A 27,968-nucleotide genomic window follows, 5' to 3' on the forward strand; every position below is an offset into this window, starting at 1 on the left:
TCGGACTCGGACGTGGACTCGGACTTGGACTTGGACTCGGGCTCGGGCTCGGTCTTTGCCTCGGCCTCGGTCTCGGTTTCAGTCTTGGTCCTGATCTCGGTCTCGGTCTCGGTCTTGGTCTTGACTTCAGACTCCATCTTGGGTCTATCTCGAACTCCATCTTGGGTCCATCTCGGACTCCATCTCGGACTCCATCTTGGATCCATCTCGGACTCCATCTCAGACTCCATCTCAGACTCCATCTCGGGTCCATCTCGGACTCCATCTCAGACTCCATCTCGGGTCCATCTCGGACTCCATCTCGGGTCCATCTCAGACTCCATCTCGGGTCCATCTCAGACTCCATCTCGGACTCCATCTCGGGTCCATCTCAGACTCCATCTCGAACTCCATCTCGGGTCTTTGCCTCGGCCTCGGCCTCAGTTTCAGTCTTGGTCCTGATCTCGGTCTCAGTCTCGGTCTTGGTCTTGACTTCAGACTCCATCTCGGGTCTATCTCGAACTCCATCTCGGGTCCATCTCGGACTCCATCTCGGACTCCATCTTGGATCCATCTCGGACTCCATCTCAGACTCCATCTCAGACTCCATCTCAGACTCCATCTCGGGTCCATCTCGGACTCCATCTCAGACTCTATCTCGGGTCCATCTCGGACTCCATCTCGGGTCCATCTCAGACTCCATCTCAAGTCCATCTCAGACTCCATCTTGGACTCCATCTTGGGTCCATCTCGGACTCCATCTCGAACTCCATCTCGGATCCATCTTGGACTCCATCTCAGACTCAATCTTGGGTCCATCTCGGACACTTCCACGTGTCATATGTTGGTCCTCTTGTGTCCCTTTTCTAGAGACTCACTTATCTTTCACTTTGTGCTTGTTCCTCGAGCACTTTGTTGGGAGTTCCACCCCCACTCTCGACTTTTTCAAGTCAAAGATTTTAGTCCAAATGTGTTACGTTTGTTTGGTTTTTGCTTCGGCCACTACCACGTGATGCCCTTTCGGCTCCACTTTGGGGCCTAGGGATTTTGTGTCTCACAGTACCCTCTTCCTCACACTACTGATCTTTTGGATCGTCTAGGGAGAAGTCCTTGGTTCACCAAGCTCAATCTTACTTTTGGGTACTAATAAGTACTGATGGCCGAAGAAGATATTTTTAATATTGCTTTTTGTACATTATTTGGTTTGTACGAGTTTTTGGTGATGCCATTTGGTTTAAATAATGCTCCAACAACTTTTCAATAGATGATGGACGAGGTTCTTTGCGATATACTAGAAGTGATTATTGACTTTATTAATGATGTCTTGATCCACTCGGAGGGGACATAAGAGGAACATGTCCATGATGTTTGTAAAGTGTTGGATTGACTATACAAAGTTGGTTCAAGTTGAAGCGGTTGAAGTGCATATTTGGGTCCAAAGACACAACTTATCTTGGGTATTATATTTTTCTTGTGTATTTTTTGTGAGGGTTTGCAAATTGATCAAGACAAACTTGTAGTTATTCTAAAGTTTCATACTCTAAAGTGCGTGAATGATGTGCAACACTTCCTAGGCAAGATGTAGTATCTTGGTTGTTTTGTGGACCATCTTTCTGATTGCACTGCACCTTTGCGAGCATTGTTGAAGTCATCAACGTCATCTTTCATTTGGTTTTCGGATTGTGAGAGGGCGTTTATGGATCTCAAAGAGCTATGGATGACTCCTTCAGTTTTGGCATATCTTGACTATATTTAACATTTTTGTTTTGCATATGGATGGTTTTTTATATTAGTTTTGGAGGTGTGTTGATGCAAAAGAGCCCAAGTGTGCTTGGTTAGTGTTATCCCATTATATATATAAGTTGTATATTACAACAAACGGAGGTGAACTATTTCAGGATAAAAAAGAAGTATTTAGTAGCAATTTGGTAGTTTGAGAAATTTCATGTATATCTACATGGTTGTTGGTCATTACTAAAAGATGATTATGCTACTATTACTTTATTATTGAAACGGAAGAGCCTAGTTGGTTATATTGCTTGGTAGGCTTTTAAGTTTTAGATATATGTATGAGACACAAAATCCCTAGGCCCCAAAGTGGAGCCAGAAAGGGTGCCACGTGGTAGTGGCCGAAGCGAAAGCCAAACGAGCATAACACGTTTGGACTAAAAGCTCCGACTTGGAAGGTCGAGAGCGGGAGTGGAACTCCCAACAAAGTGCTCGAGGAGCAAGCACGAGGCAGCCAATAAGCAAGGCTCCAAAAAGGGACCCAAAAAGGACCAACACATGACACGTGAAAGTGTTCGAGATGGAGTCCGAGGCGGACCCGAGTTGGGGTCCGAGATGGACCCGAAGTGGAGTCCGATATGGAGTCCGATATGGAGTCCAAAGTGGAGTCCGAGATGGAGTCCGAGATGGACCCAAAGTGGAGTCCGATATGGAGTCCGAAGTGGAGTCCGAGATGGAGTCCGAGATGGACCCGAAGTGGAGTCCGATATGGAGTCCGAAGTGGAGTCCGAGATGGACCCGAAGTGGAGTCCCATATGGAGTCCCATATGGAGTCCGAAGTGGAGTCCGAAGTGGAGTCCGAGATGGACCCGAAGTGGAGTCCGATATGGAGTCCGATATGGAGTCCAAGATGGAGTCCGAGATGTACTCGAGATGGAGTCCGAGATGGACCCGAGATGGAGTCCAAGATGGACCCGAGATGGAGCCCGAGACCGGGACCGAGACCGAGACCGAGACCGAGACCGAGACCGAGTCCGAGTCCGAATCCGGGACCGAGACCGAGTCCGAGTCCGAGTCCGAGTCTGAATACTAATACAGGCAATTGGGTGAAAGCCCAAAGCGATCGTCCCCCAGGGGGGGGGGGGGCTGCGGGGGGTTCCAAAAGTATAGTAGGGAGAGTGTGGGGGTTGGAGCCCAGTGGAGCCAGTTTGGCTAGGAAAGGCCAGTTTGGCCCAGGAAGGCCAGACCCAGTGTTGGGCGATGAGCTGACCACTGGGAAGTCTAAGACTAGAGTGAACACGGATTGACAAGCGGGGTAGCTTGGTGAAGTGTTCAAGAGTCGGCTCTAGTTCCCCCGGGAGATCGACTGGCCGATGCTCCCAGTCCAAGTGTGGGTGGCACTACCTACTTGGATACCAGGCGTGGCTCAACGGAACCTCGCTCTAAGCCCATGGCTAGAGCACCCAAGGGCGGAAGGCGGGGAGAGTACCCAGGTGGCTCGCGTAAGGCCACGGTGTTCCGAAATGTTGTCCCAAAGGCCCAGATTGTGGAAAGGAAGAGGAGCAGTCCTCTGGGGTAGTGACCAAGGACACAGTCATGTGGTGAGGAAGTCCCAGAGGACCGTGGGACTTAGTGGTCGGGCCTGTGGGCCTCGATCCAGTGGCAGTGTTGGCAAACACGGCCAGGGGCAAAAAGGGACTTAGTGGGGACTGACAGAGGGATATTGGGGAAGGCTATTCCTCTTGTCGGTGGGCATCCTAAGGATGCTAAGGAGTGGATCTGAGATGACCACTCATGGATGGTTTGCCTAGTCTTGGAGAGCCAAGACTGTGATACAAGTGGTATTGGACTACCAGTGTGGCAAAGGTGATTGGGCATGGCCTTAGCGTAACAGGCTGCCATGTCGGTGGTACTTTTGAGTGTCGGTCTTGGGATCGGACACGTGGAACACTTGGACCGAGTGCAAATGTTGAGTGGCATGGATACCATTCTCGGGGCTAGCAAGTCCCAAGTCTTGAAATGGACTTATGGAGGTTGTGATTGAGACTCCTCCAAGTGGTCGGAGGTGTGGTTAAGTGACTAAAGTAAAATGGAAAATTTAGTCGATTACAATATGATTTTGATGTTGTTCATCACCCGGGGAGTTTTATAGCTGATGTTGATGCCTTTTCTCAAACTTCTGTTCCATTTTTACTCTCTTCTCCTATTTTTGACGAGCTTGTTGTTTCAACATCTATAGATTTTCTAGATGAGGATTTTGTACCATTGACAGTTGCTGTACTTGACGTTTAGTGTTGACAAGATGCAAAACAAGATTTACCTTCTCTTGACGAGGTTCGTGAGGCTCAAAAGATTGAGTTATGGATTCAAAGGCTTCGTAATAGATTTGAGAATCTTGCATCCTTTGCTAATGACTTGCTAATTTGGCATTTACATTCTCAATATCACTTTGAAGATGACTTTTTTTATTTTGTGGGGACGGATCTTGATAATCATTTATAGCTGGTGGTGCCTTCAATATTTATTCCATGGTTTTTCCATGCTTACCATGATTCTTTTATTCTAGGCCGGTATATAAGACATTGTTGTGTGACTAAGAAGCTATACAGGTATTTCTATTGGCTGGAGATGCAATGTAATGTTATCCGATATGTGTGTAGTTGTGTTTGGTGCCAAATTCATAATACTCTCCTTTGTGCTACAAAAGGACAGTTGGAGTCAATTGCAATTTCCCGTTTGTTTTAGTTGGTGATTTTGATTTTTTGGGACCTTTTTCACAATTGACTGTTAACAATGAATATGTTAATATTGCTTTTGACTACTTGACTTGCTAGGTGGAAGTTGGTGCTCTTGCTCGCGTCTTTGCAACTACTGTTGGATACTTCCTCTTCAATTGAGTGGTGTTCCAGCATTCTTGTCCAGAGCAGATTCTTTCGGATAATGAGGCATTTTACGTTTTGACGTCTTAGTTGGGAATACACCACACTTTCATGAGTGCTTATCATCCATAATCAGACAGTTTGGTGGAACAGCTTTCATGGATTTCTACCTGTGAAGGATGGTTTCTTTATTCCAGAGAGCTCAAAATCCTCACCAAGTTTCGCAAGTCTTTGTGAGTTTTCTGCGATTTTCTCCATGAAACTAACATTAACTTCACTCATGCAGGAACACCTTGGTCTCGACTTTCATGGTCTTGGTGAAAAAATACTGCCAGCTCAAGTACGCGGCCACAAGGTTGCTGAAAGTAGCAGCCCCGACGAGCATGTTCATCACCACCATCTGGAGACGCACAGTTTCCAGCGGCAACATGCCACCCACAGGACTCAAGGCCAGTATCAGAGTTCTCGGCGTCGCTCCAAGAGCTAGAGCAAAAGGTGATTTTGTTTTCTTAGTTCTAAGTGGTTCCGAGCCTTCGAACTTCCCTCATGCCTACATCCTGGACGGCTTCAATGGAGTGGATGAATCTCTCCAGACCCGAGGTTCCAAACTTCTTCTCGTCCGCGGCGCTCGAGCATGGAAAGGGCTAATATGGTATTTCTGCGACGGTGATCTGGGACACAGCGGTGGGGCTCTCGCGGGAGTTTGATTTCTCGGGAGCTCCAGTCAGGCGATCTTAGTGCCTGGTTTCTAGTTGAATAACGTTCTTCTCCTGTGCACCAACGCAAGGCACCACGGTGTGCATGGCTTTCAACTTGGTGGCCAAGAACTTTGATAGGAATTCCCGGTTTCTGGGAAGCTTGCTTGGTGACTCTCAGGCATGGCTTCGAGACAGACAACGCTCCAAAGAAGATGGCGAACTTCTTCTCTGCCAGCTGAAAAACGGCAAGGTTGAGTCGTTCTCGAGATACAGCACCAGCCTCGACGTCGACTTTAGCAGCTTGCATCTCCAAGATGACGGTCATGGAAACTTGGAACAGGATGATCACAAAAGTAGCTTGATCGGGGTGGACTTCAGAAGTTTGCGTCTGGATTGGATCCTCGGTGATCGTGAAAACAGTGGCTACGAAAATCATGCAGTGGTGGTCGTTTGGCCGAGCAGCAGTGACGTATACATGGTTTCGTGTGCGGCCTTGGATATACTGGAGGAAAAGAAAGAAGTAGCGTTTCTCCAGCAGGTACTGAGGCGATCAAGGCTCGTGACGGGAGCAAACGTTATGGCATACGTTGGCCTTAGGGGCAAAAACGACTCCCTTCCTCTTTTCTCGGTGGATGGAAGAATCCATCGCCTCCATCGCCACCGCCATAGCCAGGAAGAACAGCAGCAAGCAAGAACACGAGAGATTCGACACGATTTTCCTCTCCTGGCCAGATGATCGATAATTCGCGGTGGTAAACTGGGGGCTGGAGCTGATTGCCGGCATCGCGCTCGTCGTCGCGTACTTGCTCCTACTCCTCGTCACCAGGATTTGCGAGGCACGGTCAGGGTAACAGCAGCAGCGGCGCCAACGGCAGATCGTGGAATCGGAGCTGGAATTCGATCAAGATCGCTGGATTCAACTGGAAAGACTACCCGGCGCTCATGTCCGAGGCGCTCGAGAATGGATGGGCGGCATTTGCCCTCTCCCAGGTCGATCATGGGGTGGATCATCGTCCCCATAATCAGAAGCAGGGATTTCACGCGGAGACAAGGTGGGAGGTCGGGCCAGGGACCGAGCTGATGCAAATTCTTCGATCCAATCCGGGGATTCCCATCGCGGAGATTTCATCCACCGGGAGCGCGCAGTTCTTCAAATCCGCGCTGCCGCTCCCTGGCCCCTTCCTGGGAATCTACTCCTACCCGCAAGAATCCTACATCGAGATCACAGTTCTTGGGCAGTGGTTCCAAAGGATAAACTCTTACTGTCCGGGATTGGAAGCCTCGAGGTGGCGAAACTGCTTGCTCTAGCAGTGGAGTCACACGGATGGAATGCTTATGCCACTGTCATAGTGGACAAGCTTCTTAGAGAGGAGCGTTTCAAAGACGAGGCTGAGAACTTCGTCCATCTTGCCTTGGAGCTCGAGAAATTGGATTCCTTTGGAAGCTGCGGTTCAAGTCGCCCAAAAGATTCTCCTGTAAGATGGTGTATCGGGTTCTTGGTTTCCGGAGTTCTTGGAGACTCTAACGGTTGGTGCTACAACCAAGGCGTTGTGTTCTCTAGTCCTACAGCACGACAAGCTTAGGCCAAGCAAAAGCTGTTTTCGATGGTCACTCAAAGGAACAATCTGGAAGAAGTTGCTCCATCACTTCTCGTCAAAGTGATGAGAGTTCTTGCGTTCTTTCTCGCCAATCCGAAGCTTCTGGATTCGTTTGTGGCCGCTTTGCTGCAGCAGGTGACAAACGAAAAGCCGAAGGAGACGCTACTCGAAACGTTTCTTGCAGAAAGAGCAGGATGGATGGATGCTGCTTTTGACAGTCAAGGGACTTACAGAGATCTTCGCGAACTGCGAGGCAAGGTCCCTGTGGGATTTGCTCCGTAAGTGCCATGCTGAAGGACGGATGGCCCGTTTGAAGGATGGAATTCCGAGAGCGTCCTGTACCAGGCTTTGCGAAATTATCATGGCTTCAAACGACTTTGACATCGATGAAGAGTTACAAGCCTTGTTGCTGGTCGGCGAACCGAAACTTCTAAATTCTTTTATCAAAGTCGAAACAAGAAGAATGCCGACACCCTCTAATCTCTTCAAGTGTCATGAAGGATTTCTGGCTTTGAAGCAAAACCCGGGAACCTTAGTATCCTTCACGAAGCTTTGCGAGATGATAACGTCCAGGGCACTCGGGGCCGGAAGCTTTGGAAAGGTGATGAACGTCCTCATTTGGCTTGGCAACGAGCAGCTGCTGGAAAAGTTGAAGGAGTCACTCTTGAAGTCCGAGCATGCATTGATTTTGAGAGAAGCTCTCAAGAAGGAAGAGAACTGGACGATGTGGCCGGAGATGATACTGGATCTCGCAAAGTCGCGGGTGGGGAGCTTGTCAAGGATGAGATCCCCGGAGCTCACAAGGTACCGGGCTCCTCCTCCAGAGATTTCTGGAAGGTCCAGAGCACTACACTGGCAAGTTCAAGAACATCCATGGAGCTCGAAAGCTTGCAGACGAGATCAACAGCTTGAAGAAAGGTGGTCACTTGTAAGCGTCCGCGAGTGACCAGAAAGCCTTCGTTTTCATAACAAAGACCCACGAGTCTTTCGAGGCGAGATTGAAGGAGTATCATGATGCCCAGAACGAGATCCAGAAATTAAACCGGTGGATCGCTTCTCCTTCTTCATCGAAGAAGCGCAAAGCCAGAGATTGATCCATCAAGATTGCTTGAAGATGTTACAAAGTGATGGACAACCTAATTTGATATAAACTTGATGTTTGCTAGCTAGAATTGCCACAAAGTTCTTAGTGGCAAGAAGTTGAGTTCTAAGTTCTTAGAATTGTCTAGTTTTATTTGATAGACCTTAACAAATCTTTAACAGATGTTTAAATTAAAAGACAATGATATGGTGATAACGTTGATATAATTGCCATCTTCACAAATCTCTTATGTCTTAAACAACCATGCGAGGCACATTGCAGCTGTCCATGAAAAGCAACCGCCACCCGCGCCCATGCCTGTCAAAGGACAATAGTACTCGAATATCCCCCCATTCTTAACCAGCTCGTAGCTATCCCTCTCCACGCGCTGCGCCAGCTCCCCGTACCCATACCTTTTGAGCCCCTCCGACACCATCCAGTTGACAATGAGCCAAACCGGTCCTCTCCAGTAGCGAAGTGCCTCAAACTGGGGATCCCGCGGGTCACAACTGGGGATACCGTACGCCACGTCGTCCAGCCACCGGCCCAAAGTCCGGGCCACCGCGCTGGCCTTCTCCCCGGACGCCACGCCAGCAAACAGCGGCAAAAACCCCGCCGACGTAGCAGCCGGCAAGAACTGCCCCGTCAGCTGATCCTTACACCTGTACAGCCCGGCCTCCACGTCAAACAGCGTATCAAACGCCACGTTGGCCCGGGCCGTCCAGCCGCGGATCTCCGACTCATCCGTACACGCCCCGGTTGCGCCCGCCAGCCACAAGAGGTCCTCGTTCGCCTTGTGGAGGATGCAGTTCGTGCAAAGGTCCGTCACCCTGAATGGCGTCTCGTAGTAGAGCTTGGCCTCGTCATAGTCGAGCGCGCGGAATCGATAGAGCAGCGTGAGGTAGCGATCATACTCGGCCTTCTGTGGTCTCATCTTCGCGTCTACGTGCCCCAAATCTCTTCTCACGTAGGGAGGTATGTCGTCGATTGGAACTCGAGCGAGCGCCTCGTCCCAAGCGGGGCTGTTGTCCATCCCCGTCTCCCAAGGATGGATCGTCGCAACCAGTCCTGTTCCTTCCGGATCCCTGGCCCTGTAGAACCAGCGGTGCCACGCTAGAAGCTTTGGAAAGAGCTTCCTCGCCATCGCTAGAGCTAGAGCCTTGTCTTTGGCCTCCTCCAAGAGCCTCCGGACCGAGATGGCCGCTACTGGAGGCTGTGTGATGCCTGTGGTGTTCCTGGGCTTGTCGGGCGATCCCCAAATCTCCGGACCCGGGAAGTAAGTCGAGCTCGGCTTGTGGAAGACGATGTGAGGAACCATGCCGTCTTCCCACTGCGCGGACATGAGCCGGTCCAATTCCTCCCATGCCCGCTCCTCCTCCATCTCGGCCAGGCCCAGTGACACGAGAGCCGAGTCCCAGTTCCACTGGTAAGGATAGAGTCCTTTGGCCGGGATCGTGTAGCCACCTTGGTCGTTCTCCGCTAAGATCTTCCTGCAAGCCTCCAGTGCCTGGGCTTTCATGGTGGTGAACTCTGGGCCGCAGCGGAATTGGGAAGCAAACCTTTGATCTTGGGCAGACGCGGCGGCCGCAGCCGGGATGGCCACGGACAACATGTTGTTGACGATCTCGGATACCTCCTTGGAGATCACAGGTGGTGCGTGAGGGATACTTGTAGCTTCCACTACTGGTGGCAAGCATCGCACTGGTCCCGCCATCCCAAATGCCATACGACTGTGATAAAAGAATGAGAACAAGAGTGTTAGAAACCCTGTTTACATATTAGGCCTGAGGAAAAGGTCGCTAAAAAGGTGTTAAAAACTTTTAAAAGGAAAAGGGTTCTTCGTTTAAAGGAGCCTTTAAATCCTAACCCTCGGTTTAGATTAACCCTCCCTTTAAATCTTAACCCTTGCTAGAGAAAAAAAAGCCCGAAGTACCTGCACGAGCGTGGATGGACGACGGGGACGGGGCGAATCGCCTGCGTGGACGATCCACCGCGGAATTCGATGGGATCACAGGAATCCTTCCACGATAATGACGACAAGAGATGACGATCGATGCCGCCGTCCCTGCTGCTGCGACGAAAAAGAAAGATTAGACGAATGACAATGCGCCCGATGCGCGGTCTCAACCCCGAGAGGAATCATCGCCGATGGCGCCGACGATCGCGACTGGAAATCGCCGAAATTCTTGCGTGGCGCCGTGGGATTGGGATCCATCGTCGGATCCAAGCCCTGACCTAATGCGCCAGATCCAGCTTCCTCTTCTTCCCCCATTGAAAATTTTTTATGGGGAAAGCCACCGCCGTTTCCTCTTCCGTTAACTGCTGACGCGTGTCGTGACGTAGTACTGACGTGGCAATGATCCTACTTTTAGGGCTTAGTAATGACATGGCCAGTGATGACGTGGCACAGTAAGATCTTTGAGTTTTCCCGCGCTTGGTTTTAGGGCTTTTGCTAGGGTTTAAGGCAATGTGATGATGGGTGCTGGGTGTCGCCGCGGGCACGCGCAGGGGTTGTTCCTCTCTACGTCGCCAGGCGGCGGGGGGATCTGCCTGGGGTGTCTCGCGGAGCTTCTTGTGGATCCATCGTCGTTCGTCACGCACAAGGCGTACGCGCTGGCGGAGCTCTCCCGGTGCCTCGAGGACGAGGAGTTTTGCGATGGATTCCTGCGCTACCACTCGCATTTCCTCGCCGGGCCGCTGTGCCAGTCGGTGTTCTTCTGCCATGACGAGGCGCTGGCGAAGGCCACGGTGGATTTCATCCTCAGCCTCTGCCGATCTACCGTGGAGGAGGACAGGGCGCTGCTCGACGATTTCATCACGTTCGTGTCGATGCAGCTTGGCGCCCGGTCCACGATCGTGTGGAGCAAGGGCCAGCGATTCACGGTAGGCAATCCATTCTCTTTTCTTTTTCTTGCATCACTCGATTTCTATCTCCATTTTTCTTTGGAAGTTACACACGATGGGGCTTCTTCTCGATCTTCATAGCAAGATGGATTCTTTCGTCCCCAGCACAATCCAATTCCAGGATTTGATGGAAAACATGGTCTTGGCTCTACAACATGCCTGGTATGGTTGGCTCCTAACTATCTGAGCATGGTTGTCACTAAAAGTTCTTGTAGTGACGATATCAAAGGAGAAGTTCTTTTTCTTCTATTCAGGATCTCTAGTCTCAAAGGTGGCATGGACAAACTTTCGAACTGGTTCCAGAAAATCATCACTCTCACAGTGGCAGTTCTCTTGAAGGCTGAGAGCGATGAAATCAGAACAAATGGTATAGGTACGTGTTTCTTATCGGAACTCTCTTTCTTTCGCTCGCTCATGTCAGAAACTTTGTGCTTTTAAAGCTCTTCTATCTGTGCTGGCGAAGAACAGTATCTTTCAGCTGCGTAACCAAGAAAACGAATCACAGGAGAGCCAGAACAGCGATGCCGTTTCCAGTCGGGGTAATCTCGATTTCGTGACAACTTTCGCCGAAGCCATCAAGGGGTCGCTATTGTCATCGGACCCCCAGGTCCAGTTGTCTTCGTTGCAGCTTATTTGCGCTATATGCCCGCAAGACGTTGATATCTCTAAGGAATTGGCTATTCTCGTCGAAGAAGGCATCGCGGATTACATCTTTGAGGTCCTAAGAGTATCAGGTCAGCTAATTTTATCCTTCACGTACGCGTCATCTTCTTGACTGACCTGAGTTTTGGAAACCAGAAAGTTTATCTACTCTTGCCGTGACAGCAATCCGCGCCCTCTCTATACTCTCTGCGGCAAAACGTGTTTTCTCTCAACGTTTAATGTTGGGGGTTGAATCTATAGTCCGTGTTCTCGAGCACTCAAGTGGAGCGGGTTTTGCTTCTGTACAGGAAGATGCTTTACAACTGCTAGCAGCTGGGCTTTCCGAGTGTCCTGGTTCTGTCAACTCCTCCAAGGCAGAACAAATATTTGCAACATTGTCCAGCATATTGCAGCAGCATGGGGATCGCGTGCAAGATGCAGAGATGGTTGAGGGGGCTATGAGCTTGTCGTCTGGCACTTACGGTGCTGCTTGCATGGCCATGATCGCGCTGCTGAATGTGCCAGGATTTGCAAGTATTTCTTCGCTTCCTCAACGTGTACTCAGTATGCTAACCAACGTAATGACGAGTATTCTCTACGACCGCTTTCTTCAGCCGAAGGCTCTTATATGCTCCCTCTTTCTGCTTCAGCATGCTTTTGTCTTCGAAGTCAAGCGTGATAGAAGGACATCAGGCTTTTTCAGTACCTTCGAAAACAAGCTCCTTCCATTTCTAGCAGAGAGAACACGAGCTTTGGAGGACGAAGTCGCAGCGGAGGCTATATTTGCGTTTTTGACTGCCGTTGTTCAGACCAAAGCTTCAGGAAACAACGCATTGGGGATTTCAGAGAGGCTGGCAAGAGACAAGTGGTTAAGTCTCGGGTTTGCAAGCACAGGTCGCTTCAGGTCAGAGATCTTTAAGAAACGCGTACTAACTTTCGTGGCAACAATAATCGATGCTCTTGACGAAGATGATAAAACGGACGACAGCATTTTAGCAGCGATACGTGTTTTGCCTACAGATCCTGACGATTTACTTGCTCTACTCGAGCAGAGCGGTGCTTTTATTCCAACTGTTCACCCGGCTGTCGTCTCGATTATCTACACGAGCTACATGCATCATGACAGGTCCAGTTCTCTTTGTTTGCGTTCTCGCGAGCAATATTGATCTTTGATCTTGTGTTGCAGACTAGTTGATCAAGAGCAGCTTCTTGCTTCGCTTGAGCAGTTTGTGTTGCTCCACGCATTAAGTCTTCAGGTGCACACCAAGTGTCTGCTTCAAGTTGTCAGTCTGTACGCAATACTCAAGCAGGACTCTTCCTTGAAAGCGGTTTTTAGTGTCGAAGCGGAGTACCTGCTCGTGACGTCGATCCAACACAACGGGACTTCTGTCAGCTTGTCTGCTAAGATCCCCTTGTCCGTTCGGGACTGGATGCTTTCTCAGGAGGGACTGAAGTCGCTATGCTCGCGCCATATTTACAATCTGTTCCGTGCAGCGTCATCGTCCCAAGTCGATGCAACACCAGATCTTGAAGCACTTTGCAGCGTAGTCGAGCATGAAAACGGCGTTGTTCTTGTCAACTCTCTACTCCACAAAGTAGCTCTGGAGAACATTGGGGACGACATGGAGATGCTTACGACGGTGTTAAAGCGTATCTTGGAGTTGAAGGGCCAGCTTGCGAATCGGTTCCATCAGAAAGACATCATATCCAACATGCGTAATTGGTACATCCTTTGCGGCAGTAAAGTACCGGCGTCAACCTTGATTCCGTTCATTGAGCTGCTTGTTCGGCTGCTTCACACACTAACGCCAGAAAGTACGAGGAGGAAGAGTGGACTGTGGCAGGACATAGTTAATCAGGTAATGTGTTTCTCTTTTTCTTTATCTTCATTTTAACATTGGATGGTTTACAGACAATGTATCTTTTTATTCGAAGACAAGACTGCTCCCAGCACAGCCTCACTATTTCCATTCTGGCTTTTCTTTGTCTGTTATGCTACCAATTTTCCTCGGGGCTGAGCTTTCTCTCCGACGCTGCTGCAGAAATATTTAACAACAAGGAGTTTTGCGCGGCTCTAACGCAGCGTGTCACTGGTTCATTGGAGGAAGACTCGTGTAATGCGGAGGATGAACAGAGCTTGTGCCTTGCTCTAGTTTTCCAGCTTTTGTGGCTACAACAGTAAGTAGTGTCTGAAGTTTGTTAATGCAGTTTTGACACCTCCGATTTGCCAGGTGTAAGAATGGAGATCTAGAGGAAACTGGAGCGCTCTCTTTCGAAAATCTATGCCGCATCATATACTCCAAGCCGGATTTGCCTCGACTTCTCGCTTTCTGTTGCCTGTCAGAGAAGTTTCGACACCTGACAGTATCGACTGCCCGCCTCGATTCTGTGTTCAATCCATCGTCCCTCAAGTCAATGCTTCTGCTGCTTCAAGGATTCGTTCTTGACGAGAACGACGTCGTCCAGATAAACGCGTCATCATGCTTGCTATCACTATTGACGAGCAAACATCTCACAGCGAAGCAGAAGCAGACGGTTGAAGAGAGTCCCTGGTACTGTTTCTTGGCGAAGGAGATCACCCGTGAACTTTCATTATGCACCAAAGGCAGCTCAGTCGAGCCAAGGATGAAGCTACTCATCTCACTGCTCAAGATTTCGAAGAATTACAACTGGTTTCCTTCGGCTTTCGCATCTTCGAGGATCACGTCCGTCATTTCAGCACTGCCTGGTCGTGAAGTATACTTCTGGGAGGTCTGCTTTTTCCTCGAGCTGCTTCGCATGAAGTGCCTCGAGAGCGAGCAAGTCAAGGCACTGTCCGACCATTATCAGGTAAAACAAAACACTACTTTCCTTTTTTTTTCATTTGTATTTTCTTTTCTTTTTGTAGTCGTTTCGAAAAGCTCGCCACCAGCAGAAGAGCTTAATAACGAGTTCGGAAAAGCAGAAATCTATGGGAGGAACAGGAGCGCAAACTTTTGGTGAAAGTTTTCAAGTGATGATAGAGCTGGTGCTATCACAATGCAGTTTCGAAGTCTCAGAGACGACTGCTGTTCTTGGCAAAATCGACGAGTTCATGCGAGAGGTAGCTAAACTGTGAACCAAGTCCTTTCTGTCAATATCTGGTAAGCAATCTCTTGGTATTTTTTTCTCTTACTTATGCTTTGCCTAGCAGTGCATACGCAACGCCTTGTGGAGAGCAACTTCACTTCTTACGCCCGAAACACGAGGCTCTTGACTCCGATCCAGGCAAGGAACTCTTGATGCGTTTGCGTACGCTAATGCTCCCCGTAATGTATCAGATTGGTGTATTCTTCGCTTGGAAACTTCAAAACACCGCTCTCCAAGCTTGGCTCTACCGGGTAAGGGCGTTTCGAGATTTGCATCGCAGTGGACAGAAGAAGTTATAGATCGACATCGCGGATCAATCAGGCTTGTCATGTTTCATTTTCGTTCAAGAATGCTACAGCTTGTGCAGACTACAGGGTGGTTCTCCGTGGGCCTTCATGAAATCTTGAAAGTGGAAGTTACCAATTCATCGGTAACTGAGCTTAAACTGCGAATAGTATTGGCTTTTTCTTCTATTTGGTAGTAAACCATAAACCCTTTTTTTTTGTCCTTAGGGCTTTGTCTAACAAATGGCACACCGGTGGTGGTCGCGTCTTCGCGGTGTGAGCTCCACATTCCTGGTAAGATTATCGTTTGTAAATTTCCTCCCGCTGATCATCCCTTGGGGCGCTTCTTTTCATCTAGCATAGCAATATCGCTCCAAGCAGTGCTGCCAAAGTCGGGGCGATCGCTGCTGTTACTTGGCTCTACCAAGGTCTCTATTTTTTCTTCTCTGTGCTCATGTTTTTTCTTTTCTTCCTCTCCCTCCGTAGATCCCCTCGACTGGCTCGACACTGGAATGATGATGAATCAACGCAATATCATGTGGAGTTTGCTTGGAAAGAACAGCATTGCTTATTCGGAAGACTTGAGCTTACGTCCATCAAGAGCTGAAACAGGAGATTTCCTGACACGATACACCATCGCTGACGCCGCTGCAAAGGCTGCCCCTGGAATCGTCAACATAACTGTGGATGTTGGTAAGCACTGGATTTCTCCTAGAAAAGAGACTTCTTCTGCATTTTTCTTCCTTTCGATTCTTTGTTCTTGGCAAGTTCTAACCAGTTCTAACCAGCTGAAAACTCCAGGAATAAGGAACGTATTCATGGCAAGATCATCCGGCTCTGGCTCGATCATCCAGTCAGACGGGACCATCCTGACAAATGCGCATGTTGTTGCTGAGGCGGGAAGAGGTTCTCACTCAGGCAAGGTGTGGAAAACAAACTCTTAACCATGTTTTTCTTTTCTTTCAAGCATACGCTAACGCTTTCTATGCCGTATCGTCAGATTGTTGTCACTTTGCACGATGGACGTACTTTTACTGGCGAGCTCGTATGCTTCGACATGATAACGGATATTGCCGTGGTCAAGATCAAGTCCAAAGCACCACTACCCACTGTGAAAATTGGTTCGTCGCGAAAGCTGCGAGCAGGCGAGTGGGTGATCGCTGTAGGGAGTCCTCTACATCTCCAGAACACTGTCACTGCTGGGATAATCAGGTGACAAAGCGTTTCAGCTGCGAGTTGTAGTCTTTTAAACTTTTCCTGCTCCGGTGTTATATGCAGTGCAGTGGAAAGAAAGAGTAGCGAGATTGGTTTGCATGGTGCGACCACGGATTACATACAAACCGACGCGGCAATCAATCAGGCTTGTTATACTCGTTGATTTGCTGTGTTCATTTTTACGAATGTTGGTACAAGGTTTACAGGGTAATTCGGGTGGTCCACTGCTCAACATGGATGGAGAAGTCATTGGGATCAACACGATAAAGGCGATGGCTGCGGATGGTGTGAGCTTTGCAATCCCCATCGATACCGCTGTGAAAGTCATGAACCAGCTCAAAAAGCACGGGTAGGCATAATCTTGTTGTGCTTGTACTCTGATTGTGATTTTGTGTTGGCAGGCATGTCGTGCGACCTTGGCTAGGAATCAAAATGCTGGAACTCACCGAAGCAATCATCGATCAGCTCAAGGACCGAGATCCGTCGTTTCCAAACGTGTCCAAGGGTGTTTTGGTACCACAGGTAAAATCCCATCTCTTTGGCCGTATGCTAAGCTTGACACACAGTTTGTCAGGTGATTCCTGGCTCCCCAGCTGAGAAAGGTGGCCTTCGACCAGGAGACGTGATCGTGGAGTTTGATGGGAAGCCCATCGACTCAGTGAGCCAGGTTGGCTTGTTTCTCATACTTTCTTTACAAACTAAGAACCGAGAGTTTTCAGATTGTGGACTTGCTGGGAGACAAAGTTGGAGTGAGTTTCAAGGTTGTGGTGAAGCGAGCTTATGGCAAGCAAGCAACTCTGATTGTGGTTCCAGAGGAAGCCACTCCTTGAAGAACCAGAGGTTTTTAAAGTGAATCGAAAATTTTTGCTCTCTAGGTTTTGTGTGAACTATGGCGACAGCTTTGTTCTCTTTTGGAGTGGTAGCGGATGTCCAACACGCGGACAAAGATGACGGAAGTAAGTCTATGGTTAACAAGTTTGGAACTAATTCCTTCCTCGTCCCTCTTCTAGACTTTGAGGGCCGGTGTCAACGCTATCGCGAGGCTCCTGGAAAACTAGCACTGGCGATCTCGGATTTCAATGCGAGACAAGAAGAAATCTCGTAAGCATAGAGGGTTCCTGTCCAAATTGTTTGCTTCTTGTTTTAATCTTCGAGTTCCAGTTTCGTTCTGACCCTTGGCGACATCATTGATGGCAACGAGAGCTTGGAGCTCACTAGAAAAGATTTTGATGTTGTCCTGAATGAGCTGAGCAAGGTAATAGTTGTTTTGGCGTCTGGTTTGATTGTTTTAGCTACGTTTCCAGTTGCAAGTGCCCGCAGATCACGTCCTGGGAAATCACTGCCTTTCACTACCGCGAGAGGTTCTCATGCAACAATTGAAGATCCCAGCTCGTTTCTACGAACGAAGTCTTGGTCACAAATGGGCACTGGTAAAGTGTAGTAGCTTGTTTTCGCTGATATCATTTGTTCTGTAGGTGGTGCTAGATTCTATGGATCTGAGCTCAACTTGGTCATCCGACACACCAAATTACAGAGCATGGTTTTTATATCTTCTCTTTGCTTGAAATTAATATTTGTACCTGTAGGAGACTCAAGAATTTCTCAAGTTGTTTCCCCTGGGTGACGAGAACCCGCAAATGTCCCTTTGGAACGGTGGGATTGGCGAAGAGCAAAAGAACTGGCTACGGAAAGTTTTAACTGACGCAGAGAGGTCTTGGTCGCTCTAATATTTGCTTGTGGAAAACCGATCCATAATCTTTCCAGGCACAACGTGAAACTCATTGTTGCACAACACCATCCTTTGATACAAGGCTCAGCTCCAAGCACGCATTTTCTCTGGAACCACAATGAAGTAAATCTCAAAAAAGCAGGCTCTCATTCAACTCTCTCTTGACTTTGTTTCGGGTGTAGATCTCGACTATGCTTGTGGAAAGTCCTGCAGTGGTTCTATTCCTGTGTGGTGAGTAGAAAATACAAGAACTCCTTACTTCGTGTTCTGATCTTTCTATCAACAGGCCATTATCATCCTGGTGGATATGCTTGTGTTTCTGGCAAGCACTTTGTTACGGTAGAAGCCATTCTGGAAGCACCAACAGGTTCTCATGCCCACGGATTTGTGAGTGTCTACGAGGACAAGATCACGATTCATGGGCATGGAACTGTTACAAGCCGGGAGCTCCAGATCTCGGCTGCAAAGTGAAGACTTTCATTTCTGGACTTCAAATAATCAACTTTGATTATGAGACCTTTAGCCTGAAGCTTTCTTGTCTTGGTTTTGAGCTACAGGGAAACCCAGGGAAATGGAAGATCGGTCAGAGGAGCCTCTAGCTTCGTTTGGACTGATAGCCGATGTTCAATACGGCGACAAAGCTGACATTGGTAAGACAAATGTGAGTATTTCCTTCCTTCTGATAACATATACAGTGCTTTCGCCTTCGCAGTGGCGTCCAATGGCAAGACCAGGAGATACAGAGAGGCTGCAGGAAAGCTTGCCAAAGCTATAGATTTTTTCAATCTCAAGAAGGACGAGCTCTTGTAAGCTAGAGTTTCCAATGTCGCTGGTTGATCTAAACGATTCAATTACCAGATTCATGCTATCACTGGGCGACATTGTGGATGGGAACACGACCAAGGAGAAAACAATGGAAGACTTTGACGTCGTTCTGGCTGAGCTTCAAAAGGTAACAAGCATTTGGGAGTCAAATCCTTTGCTTTTAATTCTTATGTCTGACACTGTAGCTCGATCTGGAAGCTGTTCATCTGATTGGAAACCATTGCTTGTCACTGCCCAGAGAGCTCCTAAAGCAGAAACTTTCGATCCCGGCCTTTTACTACCAGCGCGACTTGTGCCCGGGCTGGAGATTGGTACCATTGCATTCTCTTAAAGTTTGATAACTTTAGCGTTTTCTTTTTTATATTCTCAGGTGGTGCTGGATACGATGGATATGAGTGTCAAATGGCCCGAACACACACCAAACTATAAGGTTATTTCTCAGTTCTTCAAAGTTCGCAGCTAGAACGAACATCCTTGATCATGGCAGGAAGCTCTAGATTTCCAAAAATCCCATCCTTTTGGTGTTGATCACCCGCAAATGGCCCTCTGGAATGGAGGCATTGGCTCAAAGCAGAGAGAGTGGCTAGGCAATGCTGTCCGAGATGCACAAAGGTATGACGACGATGACCATTTCCAGTTTGTTGTCTAAAGCTTTTGTGCTTTGTGTGTAGGAGCAACACAAAGCTCATAGTTTGTGGACATCACCCAATCGTCGCTGGCTCCTCACCACCAAAGCATTTGGCCTGGAACCATCACCAGGTTAGCCAAGAAGCTTGTAAATCTTCTTTGATCATCTTGTTTGTCTTCAGATACTGTCAACGCTGCTGGGAAGTCCTGAGGTTGTGCTGTATATTTGCGGTAAGAATAACAACTTTACACACTACCATCTGTGTAATTCTCGATTTTCGCTTTTGCAGGGCATTACCATTCCGGAGGCTATGCATGTATCAATGGAAAGCATTTTGTGACGCTAGAAGCCATTCTGGAAGCACCAGAGGGATGGTGTGCCCATGGCTTGCTGAGAATTTACAATGGCTGGATCGAAATACAGGGCTATGGCAGCGTCATTAGCAGGCGTCTTCACTTTAAAAACATTTAATTTCTATACCCGCCCATACCTGGGTTATGGGATATGTGTTTGGGCTTTTATTTACATTCTATGCAAATGAATGAAATGATTCTTATTCACCAAGGCTATTAATTCTTTTTGAGCGCATAGGTTTGCGGTGTTTTCAGATTCATGAATACAAAAGAAGCAGATTACCCATGGGTTGCTGAGAATTTACAATGGCTGGATCGAAATAGGGCTATGGCAGCGTCAAAAACATTTAATCTAATTATATATACCCACCCTCGTCACCCAGCCCTAATTCTGGACTATCGTCCATTTCCTTTTAACCTAATGTTTCAACTTTATAAGGCTCTAAAGTATTCGAATATTCTTATACAACTTTTAATTTCTTTCAATTTCTACCAGCATCCAAATCAGCCTTAAGTAGTACTGCTTTTTGGAACTCTTCTTGAGGTTAAGAATACTCAAAATTGCGGGATTCAAGAAAGATTTCCTGAAGACTCAAAATTTTTTTCCTAACACTCGGAAATGTTTTCTTGACTTTTATTTACATTCTATGCTAATGAATAAAATGATTCTTAATCACCAAGGCTATTAATTCTTTTTGATCGCATAGGTTTGCGGTGGATCGTTTTTCAGATTCATGAATACAAAAGAAGCAGATTACCAATGTAACTGTGTGAATGCCTGACCAGCCGCAACTGACTGCTACAGTGAATGATGTTGCCAACAGACCGCACGTCCGCCATATAAATGCGAAAGTTGCTCAGTCCTTTTCTTGGGCTCAACTTGTCTGGATGCTGAAATTAATATTTCTGGCCGCAACAGCCAGCAATGTGGAACTTGAACTTATGATATAAAGGTCTCGTCAGGGGATTTCCTGAGCAGTATTCAAGATAACAGGGCATTGTTAACAGCAATTCTACACAAGTCTGTTGCCCACAGTCTACAGAAGTTCTTAGCTATTCTTCTTTTAGCTATTCTTCTGGCAATAACTCAATGGAGTTTCACTACTGGTCTCTGTCTATCTTCTCCCTGCTCGCAATACTAGGAACCGTCTGGTGCTTGGTGAGGATCTTGTACCCGTCAAAAAGATACAAAGGCCTACCTTGTCCAAGGATGTTTCCGGTAATTGGTCATCTTCACTTGCTCAGACGTGATCCTCATCGTGTTCTTCTCGCACTTGCTCGAGAGTTTGGACGCTGCATGTATCTCAAGCTGGGTCAGTATCCATGCCTGGTGCTTTCTTCTGCGGAAGTCACTAAAGAAGCGCTCCAAGGCCATGACATCGCTTTCTCATCAAGGCCAGCGCTTTCAGCAGCTAGGATTTTCGGTTTCAATGGGTCAGGTGTGCTGTGGGCACCTTACGGGGAACATTTGAAAATGGTGAGGAAATTGTGCATCTTGGAGCTGCTGACACCGAGACGGGTGGACTCTTTCGAGTCCATTCGAGCCGAAGAAAGATCGCGTTTCGTGAGTCAACTTCGCGACATTGCAAACAGGAATGAAGCTGCAGACTTGACAGCCATGCTTCTGAACATGACTCTAAATATCATGATGAGGATCGTGCTTGGGACGAGTAGCGCGACTGTAGACAAAGAAACAAGCACGGTAAAGGAACTGATCGCTGAAGCTTTTGTTAGCACAGGTGAGTTTCTAGTTGGAGACTATTTGCCTTGGCTAAGCCTGCTCGACACAAAGAAGAAATCCCGTATGAAAGCTTTGAAAGAACAGATGAGCTCCTATTTGCAGAAGCAGATTGAAGAACACCATAATCAGAATGATAAGTCCGCTGACTTCATGACACTTATGTTACAGAGCCCAGAAATTGGAAGCAATGATGTTGCGATCAAAGCTGTGATTGCGGTAAGGACAGACAGTAGCCTTGTTTGAGCTAGCGGGCTTACAACTTGAAAAACTTCTGCAGGATATGATTGCTGGAGGAACAGACACGAGTGCTATCACTGTGGAATGGGCATTAGCTGAGCTACTGAAGCATCCAGATTTGATGGCTAAAGCACAGGAAGAACTTGACAACGTTCTAGGAAGAAAGTCTCAGGTTCAGGGGGGTCACCTTCCCAAGCTCGAATATCTTGCTGCAGTGATCAAAGAAACGCTCCGGCTCCATCCACCGGGTCCGCTGCTTATCCACGAGACAACACAAAACTGTCAGCTCAAGAACGTATTTGTACCACAAAAAACTCTAGCCTTTATCAACCTCTATGCATTGGGCAGGGACGAGAGTACCTGGGTCGACCCTCTGAAGTTTGATCCGAACAGGTTCATAGATAAGAAAAACGATGGCTGTGGTCACGACTTTGGAGATTACCTTCCATTTGGAGCTGGTCGACGTGGTTGTCCTGGTATGCATCTGGCACTCACAGTGGTTTCGGTTACGTTGGCGAGCTTGTTGTATGGCTTCAACTGGAAAATGCCAGACGGTATGAGCTTCGAGCATTTGGATATGAGTGAGGGAGCTGGATTCACCATTCCCCGTGCACTTCCCTTGAAGCTTGTTCCTTTGCCTCGATAAACATAAAAACTGCTTTGTCTCCTGATAATTAAGAGGTTAGATAATACTTAATAATAAATTGAGTTAAAAAAACGTTAAATGTCAACAGTCGCGACCGGTGAGTGTCCAAAGGTGACGTACCGGTTTTACTGGAAATCATCGCAGTTCCATTCTCATCACGGAGCCTGCGAGCGAGGTTCCGGTCCAAGTCGAGGCTGCAGCAAGCGATTCACTTCACGCCGATCCTGAAAAGCAGCAGCAAGATCAAGAGCAGCAAAATCATCCGCAGGAACAGCAGCAGCATCAAGAAAAGCCAAACAAATCCGGTCACAAGAACTGTGTACCTCCAGTTCTAGTCCAAAATTTCAAGCGGCCCATCTGGAACCGCGACGCTCACGTCGATTACCGCTCCATCTACGACCGGGACACCACTTGCGGTGTTTTCGTTGGGAAGCTCCAGCCTCCATCGCCGCCCAGGAGACCGCCACCCAAGCCGAAGAGGCAGCCGTCTCTCGTGCTCACGCAGATCACCCTCGACTACACCAAGTACGTCGATCCTCCTGCGCCGGTTGCCTTGTCTCCAAGGGACCTCGCCGACTTTGAGGCCTCCTTCGCAACTACAAGCCCAAGAGACGTAAGTTCTTTCTTTCCCGTGCTAGAAACTTGAAAAGAAGCTTTTTTTACCTCCGCAGAAGAAAAAGAAGTAAGCGATGGCAAGCACCTCCGTCGACGTGAAAGAACTCCCAGCGTCGTATGTTTTCGTCGCTGATGTTCCTGGAATGAAGAACACGGACGTCAAGGTACGCACCTTCTTTCCTTCTTGTTTTCGGGGTTTTTCGTGTTCTACGGCCGCTCGAAGTTCGTTCTTCTCGAGAGTCCTGTCAAGAGAAGGCAGTGTGTTAATCCAAACGAGAGACGCGTTACCAGGTCCAGATCGAGAACGATAGCATTCTCAAGATCAGTGGAGATCGCAAGCGCGACAATGACAACTCTCACTACGACACCAAGTTCGTGCGGGTGGAACGATCCGCAGGGAAGTTCATGCGGAAGTTCAATCTGCCCGCAAACGCAGCTCTCGACTCCGTCTCTGCCGCATGCCAGGACGGCCTGCTCACTGTAGTAGTGCCAAAGATCCCTCCTCCTGAACCATACAAGCCCAAAACTTACGACATAAACGTCGGAGCGATGCACCTGACCAGTCCACCGTGAGGCAGAAATTTGTGAAAAAACAAACTTCTTCACCATTTCTTAGTCACAACTGATAACACTCCGTTTTCTCACCATTAAACGCAAGCGTTTCACCTATAACTTTGGACAGGAGTTCGCTCTAGCTTTTGCAGTCGGGCCTGAGTAAAAGAGAAAACAACAGTGCTCAATAAGAAATGAAAACGAAATAAGAAAAACTCTTACACATTCCGTAATAGCAAGGTTGTCGAGACGCTGAATCTTCTTCTAAAGGCGGCGGAGTCTGGCCGTAGATAAAATCACAGCTCATGTCTTCGAAGTCTACAAGTTAGAAAAACTTAGCTCCAATCCGTTGGAAGAGAAAAACTTACTGGGAACCATCGTCATGGGCACACCGAGTTCTTTCGCAAAAAATCTCTGGGATGGGACCTTGCACATGTTGGTACACAAGCCCACGCATGCCGAGCGCTCCAAAACTCTACATGCCAAAAACGAGAAGCAAAAATTCTAAATAAAAAACGAAAAAGGAGACAGAACAAACACTATGCCTGCATTTCTGGATGTGAACACCACTTTTTTGCTTCACTCCATCAACCTCCACTTCGATCACCTGAGTTTAATTTTAGAGACAGACACTAACAACACTACCAACACACCTCGCTTGGTCCAATCAACCAACTCGTGAACAGTGTAGTGCCGTGAGCATAAAACTCCGCTGTAGCTCTAGATACCGGCAAGATAGTCCGAACCTATAGTGTCAGGCGCTAAATGTGAACAAGATGTTGACAAACTCGAAAACCTGGAAGAAACCGCTGCATACCATAGCTCCGATCCACCAAGGCATGAGAGACTCTAATACTCGCAGTACCATTTCGTGCTGTTGCACAGGAGTCCGGCCTTGCATCATCTTCCTTGCTACGTCCACAAAGCCATCAAACCCAGGAAGGCTGGTGGTTTTTCCTGCAGCACAGAACAACGACGGAGCTTTAGAAAAAGCTGAGACAAAACCGATCAAAGTACCAGAGATTTTGGACATGGCTCCAACGAAGACGAGTATCATCCGCTTGTCAAGCCAGGAATCGTTGTAAGAGGAGATCTGTCCCATCGGAGCAGGCCTCCATGTTTCTTCAAGCCTTCCAGATGCCGCGGCCCTGCACTTAAGAGTAAAAGCACCACAAGCTCTCGATGTTCTTCCCGACTGTCTAGAAAGATCCCTCTTGATTTCCAGACTAAACGAACCAACATTCGCGATGGAAGAAGCACCAGCAGCCATGCCGGCTCGCAGGTTCTTCCTCCGCAAAAATATTCCTACGGTGTTTGTCCTTTTCAATCCGGAATCTGATTCCATGGAGCATACTGGAAGCATGTAAAACAAAACACGAGTGAGAGATAAGTTCGCGAAAACAGTGAAAAAACAGAGCCAAAGATTCTACCTTGCAAACTTTGCAAAGAATAAATACTAGATGTAGAAAGCAGTGAAAAAGGAATTTTTTTCATACCTCTATCAAGAATCTATCTCCATGGCTTTGGCAGCCCCCGCTGCCTTCACTAAGCTCTTCTTCTTCTTCTTCTTGCTAACTTTCTTCTTGATCTTCACCGAATCGATCTATCGATAGCACAGAGCTGCGTAAATGCGAATAAAATCATGGTATCCATACCTTCATCTTGTTTTGGTTTGGAATTCTCTTGGCCTGCTTGTCAAGCTGTTCTTTCTCCCCTGCGCCAGCCACAATCAGGTGAGATTTCTATCAGAGAATCACAAATGCCTACTCTTGAGATCAAACTCGTGCTGCCGGGCGCGCGTGGCGAGGTTGTTCTTCTTCGACATCGCAAGAACCCTAAGTTTTAGTTTTAGGGTTCTACCTATCTCTCTCTTTTGTCATTGTTTCTGGAATGGAGGAGGGAGATTTGGCGCTGGAGACCGGCCCCTCTCTGAGGCCAATGTAGGCATCGTTGCGCTCGTCCTGATGGAAAATCCAAGCGTTTTCTTGGTTTTGGCAGATACGCGTTTGGATTCGAGGCCATTCCCGGGAAGAACAAGCAAATGGTGTGCATCGACGAGCACACCATCGCCTATGCTCTCGGCTGCAATCTCGTCTTCCACAAGTACAATCCTTTCGATTCTTTTGTAGAATTTGTTCTACTTTTTCTTTCTTGATCAGTTTCCTCGACAAGACAATGCATTTCATCGTCATGAACAGTGGAGTCCAGGTGAGAGAATAGAAAGGATCTCTATTCAGACAAACTCTTTCTTCCTATTCTTTTCTTTTTCAGAGCATCGTTTCTCTGACTTCTACACCGAGTGGGAGCCTCGTTGCAGTGTGTGAGAAGATGAAAACTGGTCACGGCCAGGTGCATAGATTTTTCCTTATGTGCTTTTATGATCATTGATCTGGGACTGTCATGTTCGTCGATTGTAGATTTCGATTGTCGACACAAAGAAGCTCAAAGTTGTGCAAACACTCATCTCCACAAGTCCCGCAGGTGGCTATTAATTTCACTCTTGGTATGTTGGGACCATTGTGTTGTTGGTTTCTTTGTTATTCTCATCACAGGTGTGATTGTTTTGAAGAGCTTGAAGTGTGCGCTCTATCGAAGAACGAGCAAAAGGCAGTCGCTGTCACAAAGAACGTGAAAGGTTCTGTAATCTGTTGGGAGCTCGAGCACGGCAAGGTCCGCTTGAAAAAGAATGGAGAATTGATGCTCACTGCTTACGTTTTTGTTTTTCAATAGGTTTTGACGACTATACCAATTTTTGTGGAGATCACGGGAGTGACTGTGAATCCCCATGATAGCGACGAGTTTGCCACTTGTGGTTAGTCCTTCTTTCAAGTAAAATAGTTTTCATACGTCTTTTGAGCATGCAGGGCCTACACATTTTAGAATATGGAGCCTCAAAGGTGGAACTACCAAGAGCTTCGCTGTTCCTGGCCTTCAAGTCACTAATCAGGCGCTTACTCTCACGGACCATGATTGGCTCCAGGATGGCGGGCTTGCTGTTTCGACAGTAGAGGATATGATACTGATAGTACGAGACGGACGCATAGAGAGTGTAAGTATTTGATTTCAGATGGACTTGTAGCTTCACAGAGTTTTCGCTGCAGAAACTGGTAGACACAGGGCACACACTGCGTTTAGTGGCCACTCGGAACGGATTTCTCACGGGAAGGGACGACGGCACTCTGACTGACTTTAAGGTTTAGTTGTTGTTTCGTTGAAGAATTAATCCGAACTTTCTTTCCTCCACAGGCCCGTGGAAGACCTCCTGTTTATACAGGAACCGTTCTTACTAGGTGCACATCCTAACATGATTGAGATATTCGTCCTCAGTCTTTAAACTTTACAGAACTCGTGGTCCGATTTCCTGTATTGCGCTACCTCCGAATGTGGATGCCCTGGCTTATGTTCAACAGGTAAATGCTTTGGTTTTTCTGGTCATAACTGAAAATTGTGCCACGCTAGATAACAGGAAGGTATTGTGCTCAAGGTTGACTATGCGGACTTTGAGTCGGAGGGCCCGAAAGATCTCATGGACATGCATGGTAGACTGTAAGAAGAAAGATATTGTTCTACAATCTTTCTTGTTTTGTACAGTGATTGACCTTGCGGCTGTTTCTGGAATGGATATTTGCGTTCGTCGCAGATTGATTGCAACTTGTAGTAACGATAAAATGGTGCGGGTGTGGAGCTACTGTCGACTTTTGTGCGACTTAACTTACGCGTAAGCATGTATCCTTGTCTACATGCCATTCACTTCTGTCATTTGCAGTTGTCACGAGCAACCAAGCAGCATAGCCATCAGCCCCTGGGGCTACGAGCTCGCAGTGGGAATGGCATACTCAAGCATCTTGCTGTTTGGTATCATGGCCTCTCGGTGAGCTTCAGAACGAAAATAACGTGTTATCTAATCACCTCTTCCTGCTTTGCTTGTAAAGGCTAGAGCCCCGGAGGGAAGTTGCGCTGCAAGGCTGTGGAGCAATAAAGTACAGTCCAAGTGGTGACATGGTTGCGGCTTTATGCGGGCGTGAGATTGTTATCTACTCGAGCTTTACGTGGGAAGTGCTTACAGTATTGAAGGTACTTGCACAGTTCTTGTGCTAATTTTCTCCCGCGAATTTATTGCAGGGACATATCAATAAGGTGACGTCGATTGCGTGGTCCAGTAACTCTGTTCATCTAGCATCAGCTGGACTGGACGGTGCCACCTACAGATGGGCTGTTGACGACTTTAGGCGGCACGAGGAATGCGTCACGAAGGGATCGCAGTATGCCAGTATACTTTACGACCACAGCCGGTATTTCCTATACAGCTGCGGTCCGGGCCTTCCGTTGCGAATCATCAGCACCAGTAACAAGCCCCCACCGGAGATTCTCAACACTTTCCCGAACGAAGTTATTATCGGAGTATGGGATGGCACAGGGGACGGTGACTGGGCAAACAGGGTACAGGGGGCTCCGATTCTTGTGCGAGCTTCAAGACCAACCAAGCTATGGCCAACTTGTCGGCTATTTCCAGAGGCGAATGGTTT

General features: G+C 47.8%; 8 protein-coding genes across 11 annotated transcripts; 6 read left to right on the forward strand and 2 right to left on the reverse strand.

Moving 5' to 3' along the window:
- Window positions 1-8,132: 8,132 nt before the first annotated feature.
- On the reverse strand, window positions 8,133-10,215 carry LOC9656922. Of its 2 annotated transcripts, none has more exons than XM_002961852.2 (3): window positions 10,092-10,215; window positions 9,897-10,031; window positions 8,133-9,693 (listed from the first exon to the last, which is right to left on the reverse strand). In XM_002961852.2, the coding sequence occupies exon 3, from the start codon at window positions 9,687-9,689 to the stop codon at window positions 8,211-8,213; it is 1,479 nt and encodes a 492-aa protein (XP_002961898.2). In that variant the 5' UTR covers window positions 9,690-9,693; window positions 9,897-10,031; window positions 10,092-10,215; the 3' UTR covers window positions 8,133-8,210. The 2 variants fall into 2 exon arrangements, with proteins under 2 accessions (XP_002961898.2, XP_024537715.1); XM_024681947.1 differs by having other exon boundaries at window positions 9,897-10,034.
- A 223-nt stretch (window positions 10,216-10,438) lies between these two features.
- On the forward strand, window positions 10,439-14,755 carry LOC112347584 (protein PRD1-like). The gene is made up of 10 exons (XM_024678666.1): window positions 10,439-10,846; window positions 10,914-11,029; window positions 11,083-11,240; window positions 11,308-11,601; window positions 11,666-12,635; window positions 12,696-13,368; window positions 13,422-13,687; window positions 13,741-14,338; window positions 14,397-14,631; window positions 14,682-14,755. The coding sequence occupies exons 1-9, from the start codon at window positions 10,439-10,441 to the stop codon at window positions 14,604-14,606; spliced, it is 3,693 nt and encodes a 1,230-aa protein (XP_024534434.1). The 3' UTR covers window positions 14,607-14,631; window positions 14,682-14,755.
- A 56-nt stretch (window positions 14,756-14,811) lies between these two features.
- LOC9629697 (putative protease Do-like 14) lies at window positions 14,812-16,990 on the forward strand. Of its 3 annotated transcripts, none has more exons than XM_024681968.1 (10): window positions 14,812-15,195; window positions 15,260-15,329; window positions 15,388-15,594; window positions 15,703-15,824; window positions 15,902-16,113; window positions 16,180-16,261; window positions 16,323-16,465; window positions 16,518-16,638; window positions 16,691-16,783; window positions 16,836-16,990. In XM_024681968.1, exons 1-10 carry the CDS (start codon window positions 15,145-15,147, stop codon window positions 16,944-16,946), a joined length of 1,212 nt encoding a protein of 403 aa, XP_024537736.1. In that variant the 5' UTR covers window positions 14,812-15,144; the 3' UTR covers window positions 16,947-16,990. The 3 variants fall into 3 exon arrangements, with proteins under 3 accessions (XP_024537736.1, XP_024537744.1, XP_024537741.1); XM_024681973.1 differs by having other exon boundaries at window positions 15,178-15,195; window positions 15,265-15,329; XM_024681976.1 differs by lacking the exon at window positions 16,836-16,990 and having other exon boundaries at window positions 16,683-16,783.
- Window positions 16,991-17,431: 441 nt separating this feature from the next.
- LOC112348797 (manganese-dependent ADP-ribose/CDP-alcohol diphosphatase-like) lies at window positions 17,432-18,356 on the forward strand. Its single transcript, XM_024682008.1, has 6 exons — window positions 17,432-17,546; window positions 17,592-17,656; window positions 17,703-17,827; window positions 17,881-17,968; window positions 18,028-18,076; window positions 18,132-18,356. Exons 1-6 carry the CDS (start codon window positions 17,537-17,539, stop codon window positions 18,314-18,316), a joined length of 522 nt encoding a protein of 173 aa, XP_024537776.1. The 5' UTR covers window positions 17,432-17,536; the 3' UTR covers window positions 18,317-18,356.
- A 46-nt stretch (window positions 18,357-18,402) lies between these two features.
- Window positions 18,403-19,858, forward strand: LOC112348778 (manganese-dependent ADP-ribose/CDP-alcohol diphosphatase-like). The gene is made up of 9 exons (XM_024681987.1): window positions 18,403-18,495; window positions 18,558-18,651; window positions 18,704-18,797; window positions 18,856-18,981; window positions 19,041-19,100; window positions 19,158-19,282; window positions 19,342-19,429; window positions 19,480-19,528; window positions 19,588-19,858. The coding sequence occupies exons 1-9, from the start codon at window positions 18,417-18,419 to the stop codon at window positions 19,767-19,769; spliced, it is 897 nt and encodes a 298-aa protein (XP_024537755.1). The 5' UTR covers window positions 18,403-18,416; the 3' UTR covers window positions 19,770-19,858.
- An 824-nt stretch (window positions 19,859-20,682) lies between these two features.
- Window positions 20,683-22,291, forward strand: LOC9656923 (cytochrome P450 71A1). Its single transcript, XM_024681958.1, has 2 exons — window positions 20,683-21,608; window positions 21,670-22,291. Exons 1-2 carry the CDS (start codon window positions 20,742-20,744, stop codon window positions 22,273-22,275), a joined length of 1,473 nt encoding a protein of 490 aa, XP_024537726.1. The 5' UTR covers window positions 20,683-20,741; the 3' UTR covers window positions 22,276-22,291.
- Window positions 22,292-22,964: 673 nt separating this feature from the next.
- Window positions 22,965-23,463, forward strand: LOC9656924 (17.3 kDa class II heat shock protein). The gene is made up of 2 exons (XM_002961388.2): window positions 22,965-23,054; window positions 23,182-23,463. The coding sequence occupies exons 1-2, from the start codon at window positions 22,965-22,967 to the stop codon at window positions 23,461-23,463; spliced, it is 372 nt and encodes a 123-aa protein (XP_002961434.2).
- An 8-nt stretch (window positions 23,464-23,471) lies between these two features.
- Window positions 23,472-25,288, reverse strand: LOC9656925 (beta-carotene isomerase D27, chloroplastic). The gene is made up of 10 exons (XM_024682014.1): window positions 25,210-25,288; window positions 25,098-25,156; window positions 24,939-25,045; window positions 24,460-24,795; window positions 24,260-24,399; window positions 24,096-24,188; window positions 23,988-24,049; window positions 23,811-23,917; window positions 23,665-23,760; window positions 23,472-23,600 (listed from the first exon to the last, which is right to left on the reverse strand). The coding sequence occupies exons 4-10, from the start codon at window positions 24,785-24,787 to the stop codon at window positions 23,557-23,559; spliced, it is 870 nt and encodes a 289-aa protein (XP_024537782.1). The 5' UTR covers window positions 24,788-24,795; window positions 24,939-25,045; window positions 25,098-25,156; window positions 25,210-25,288; the 3' UTR covers window positions 23,472-23,556.
- Between the last annotated feature and the right edge of the window lie 2,680 nt (window positions 25,289-27,968).

The sequence above is a fragment of the Selaginella moellendorffii genome, unplaced genomic scaffold (genome assembly GCF_000143415.4).
Source record: "Selaginella moellendorffii unplaced genomic scaffold, v1.0 SELMOscaffold_1, whole genome shotgun sequence".
Classification (NCBI taxonomy): Eukaryota; Viridiplantae; Streptophyta; class Lycopodiopsida; order Selaginellales; family Selaginellaceae; genus Selaginella; species Selaginella moellendorffii.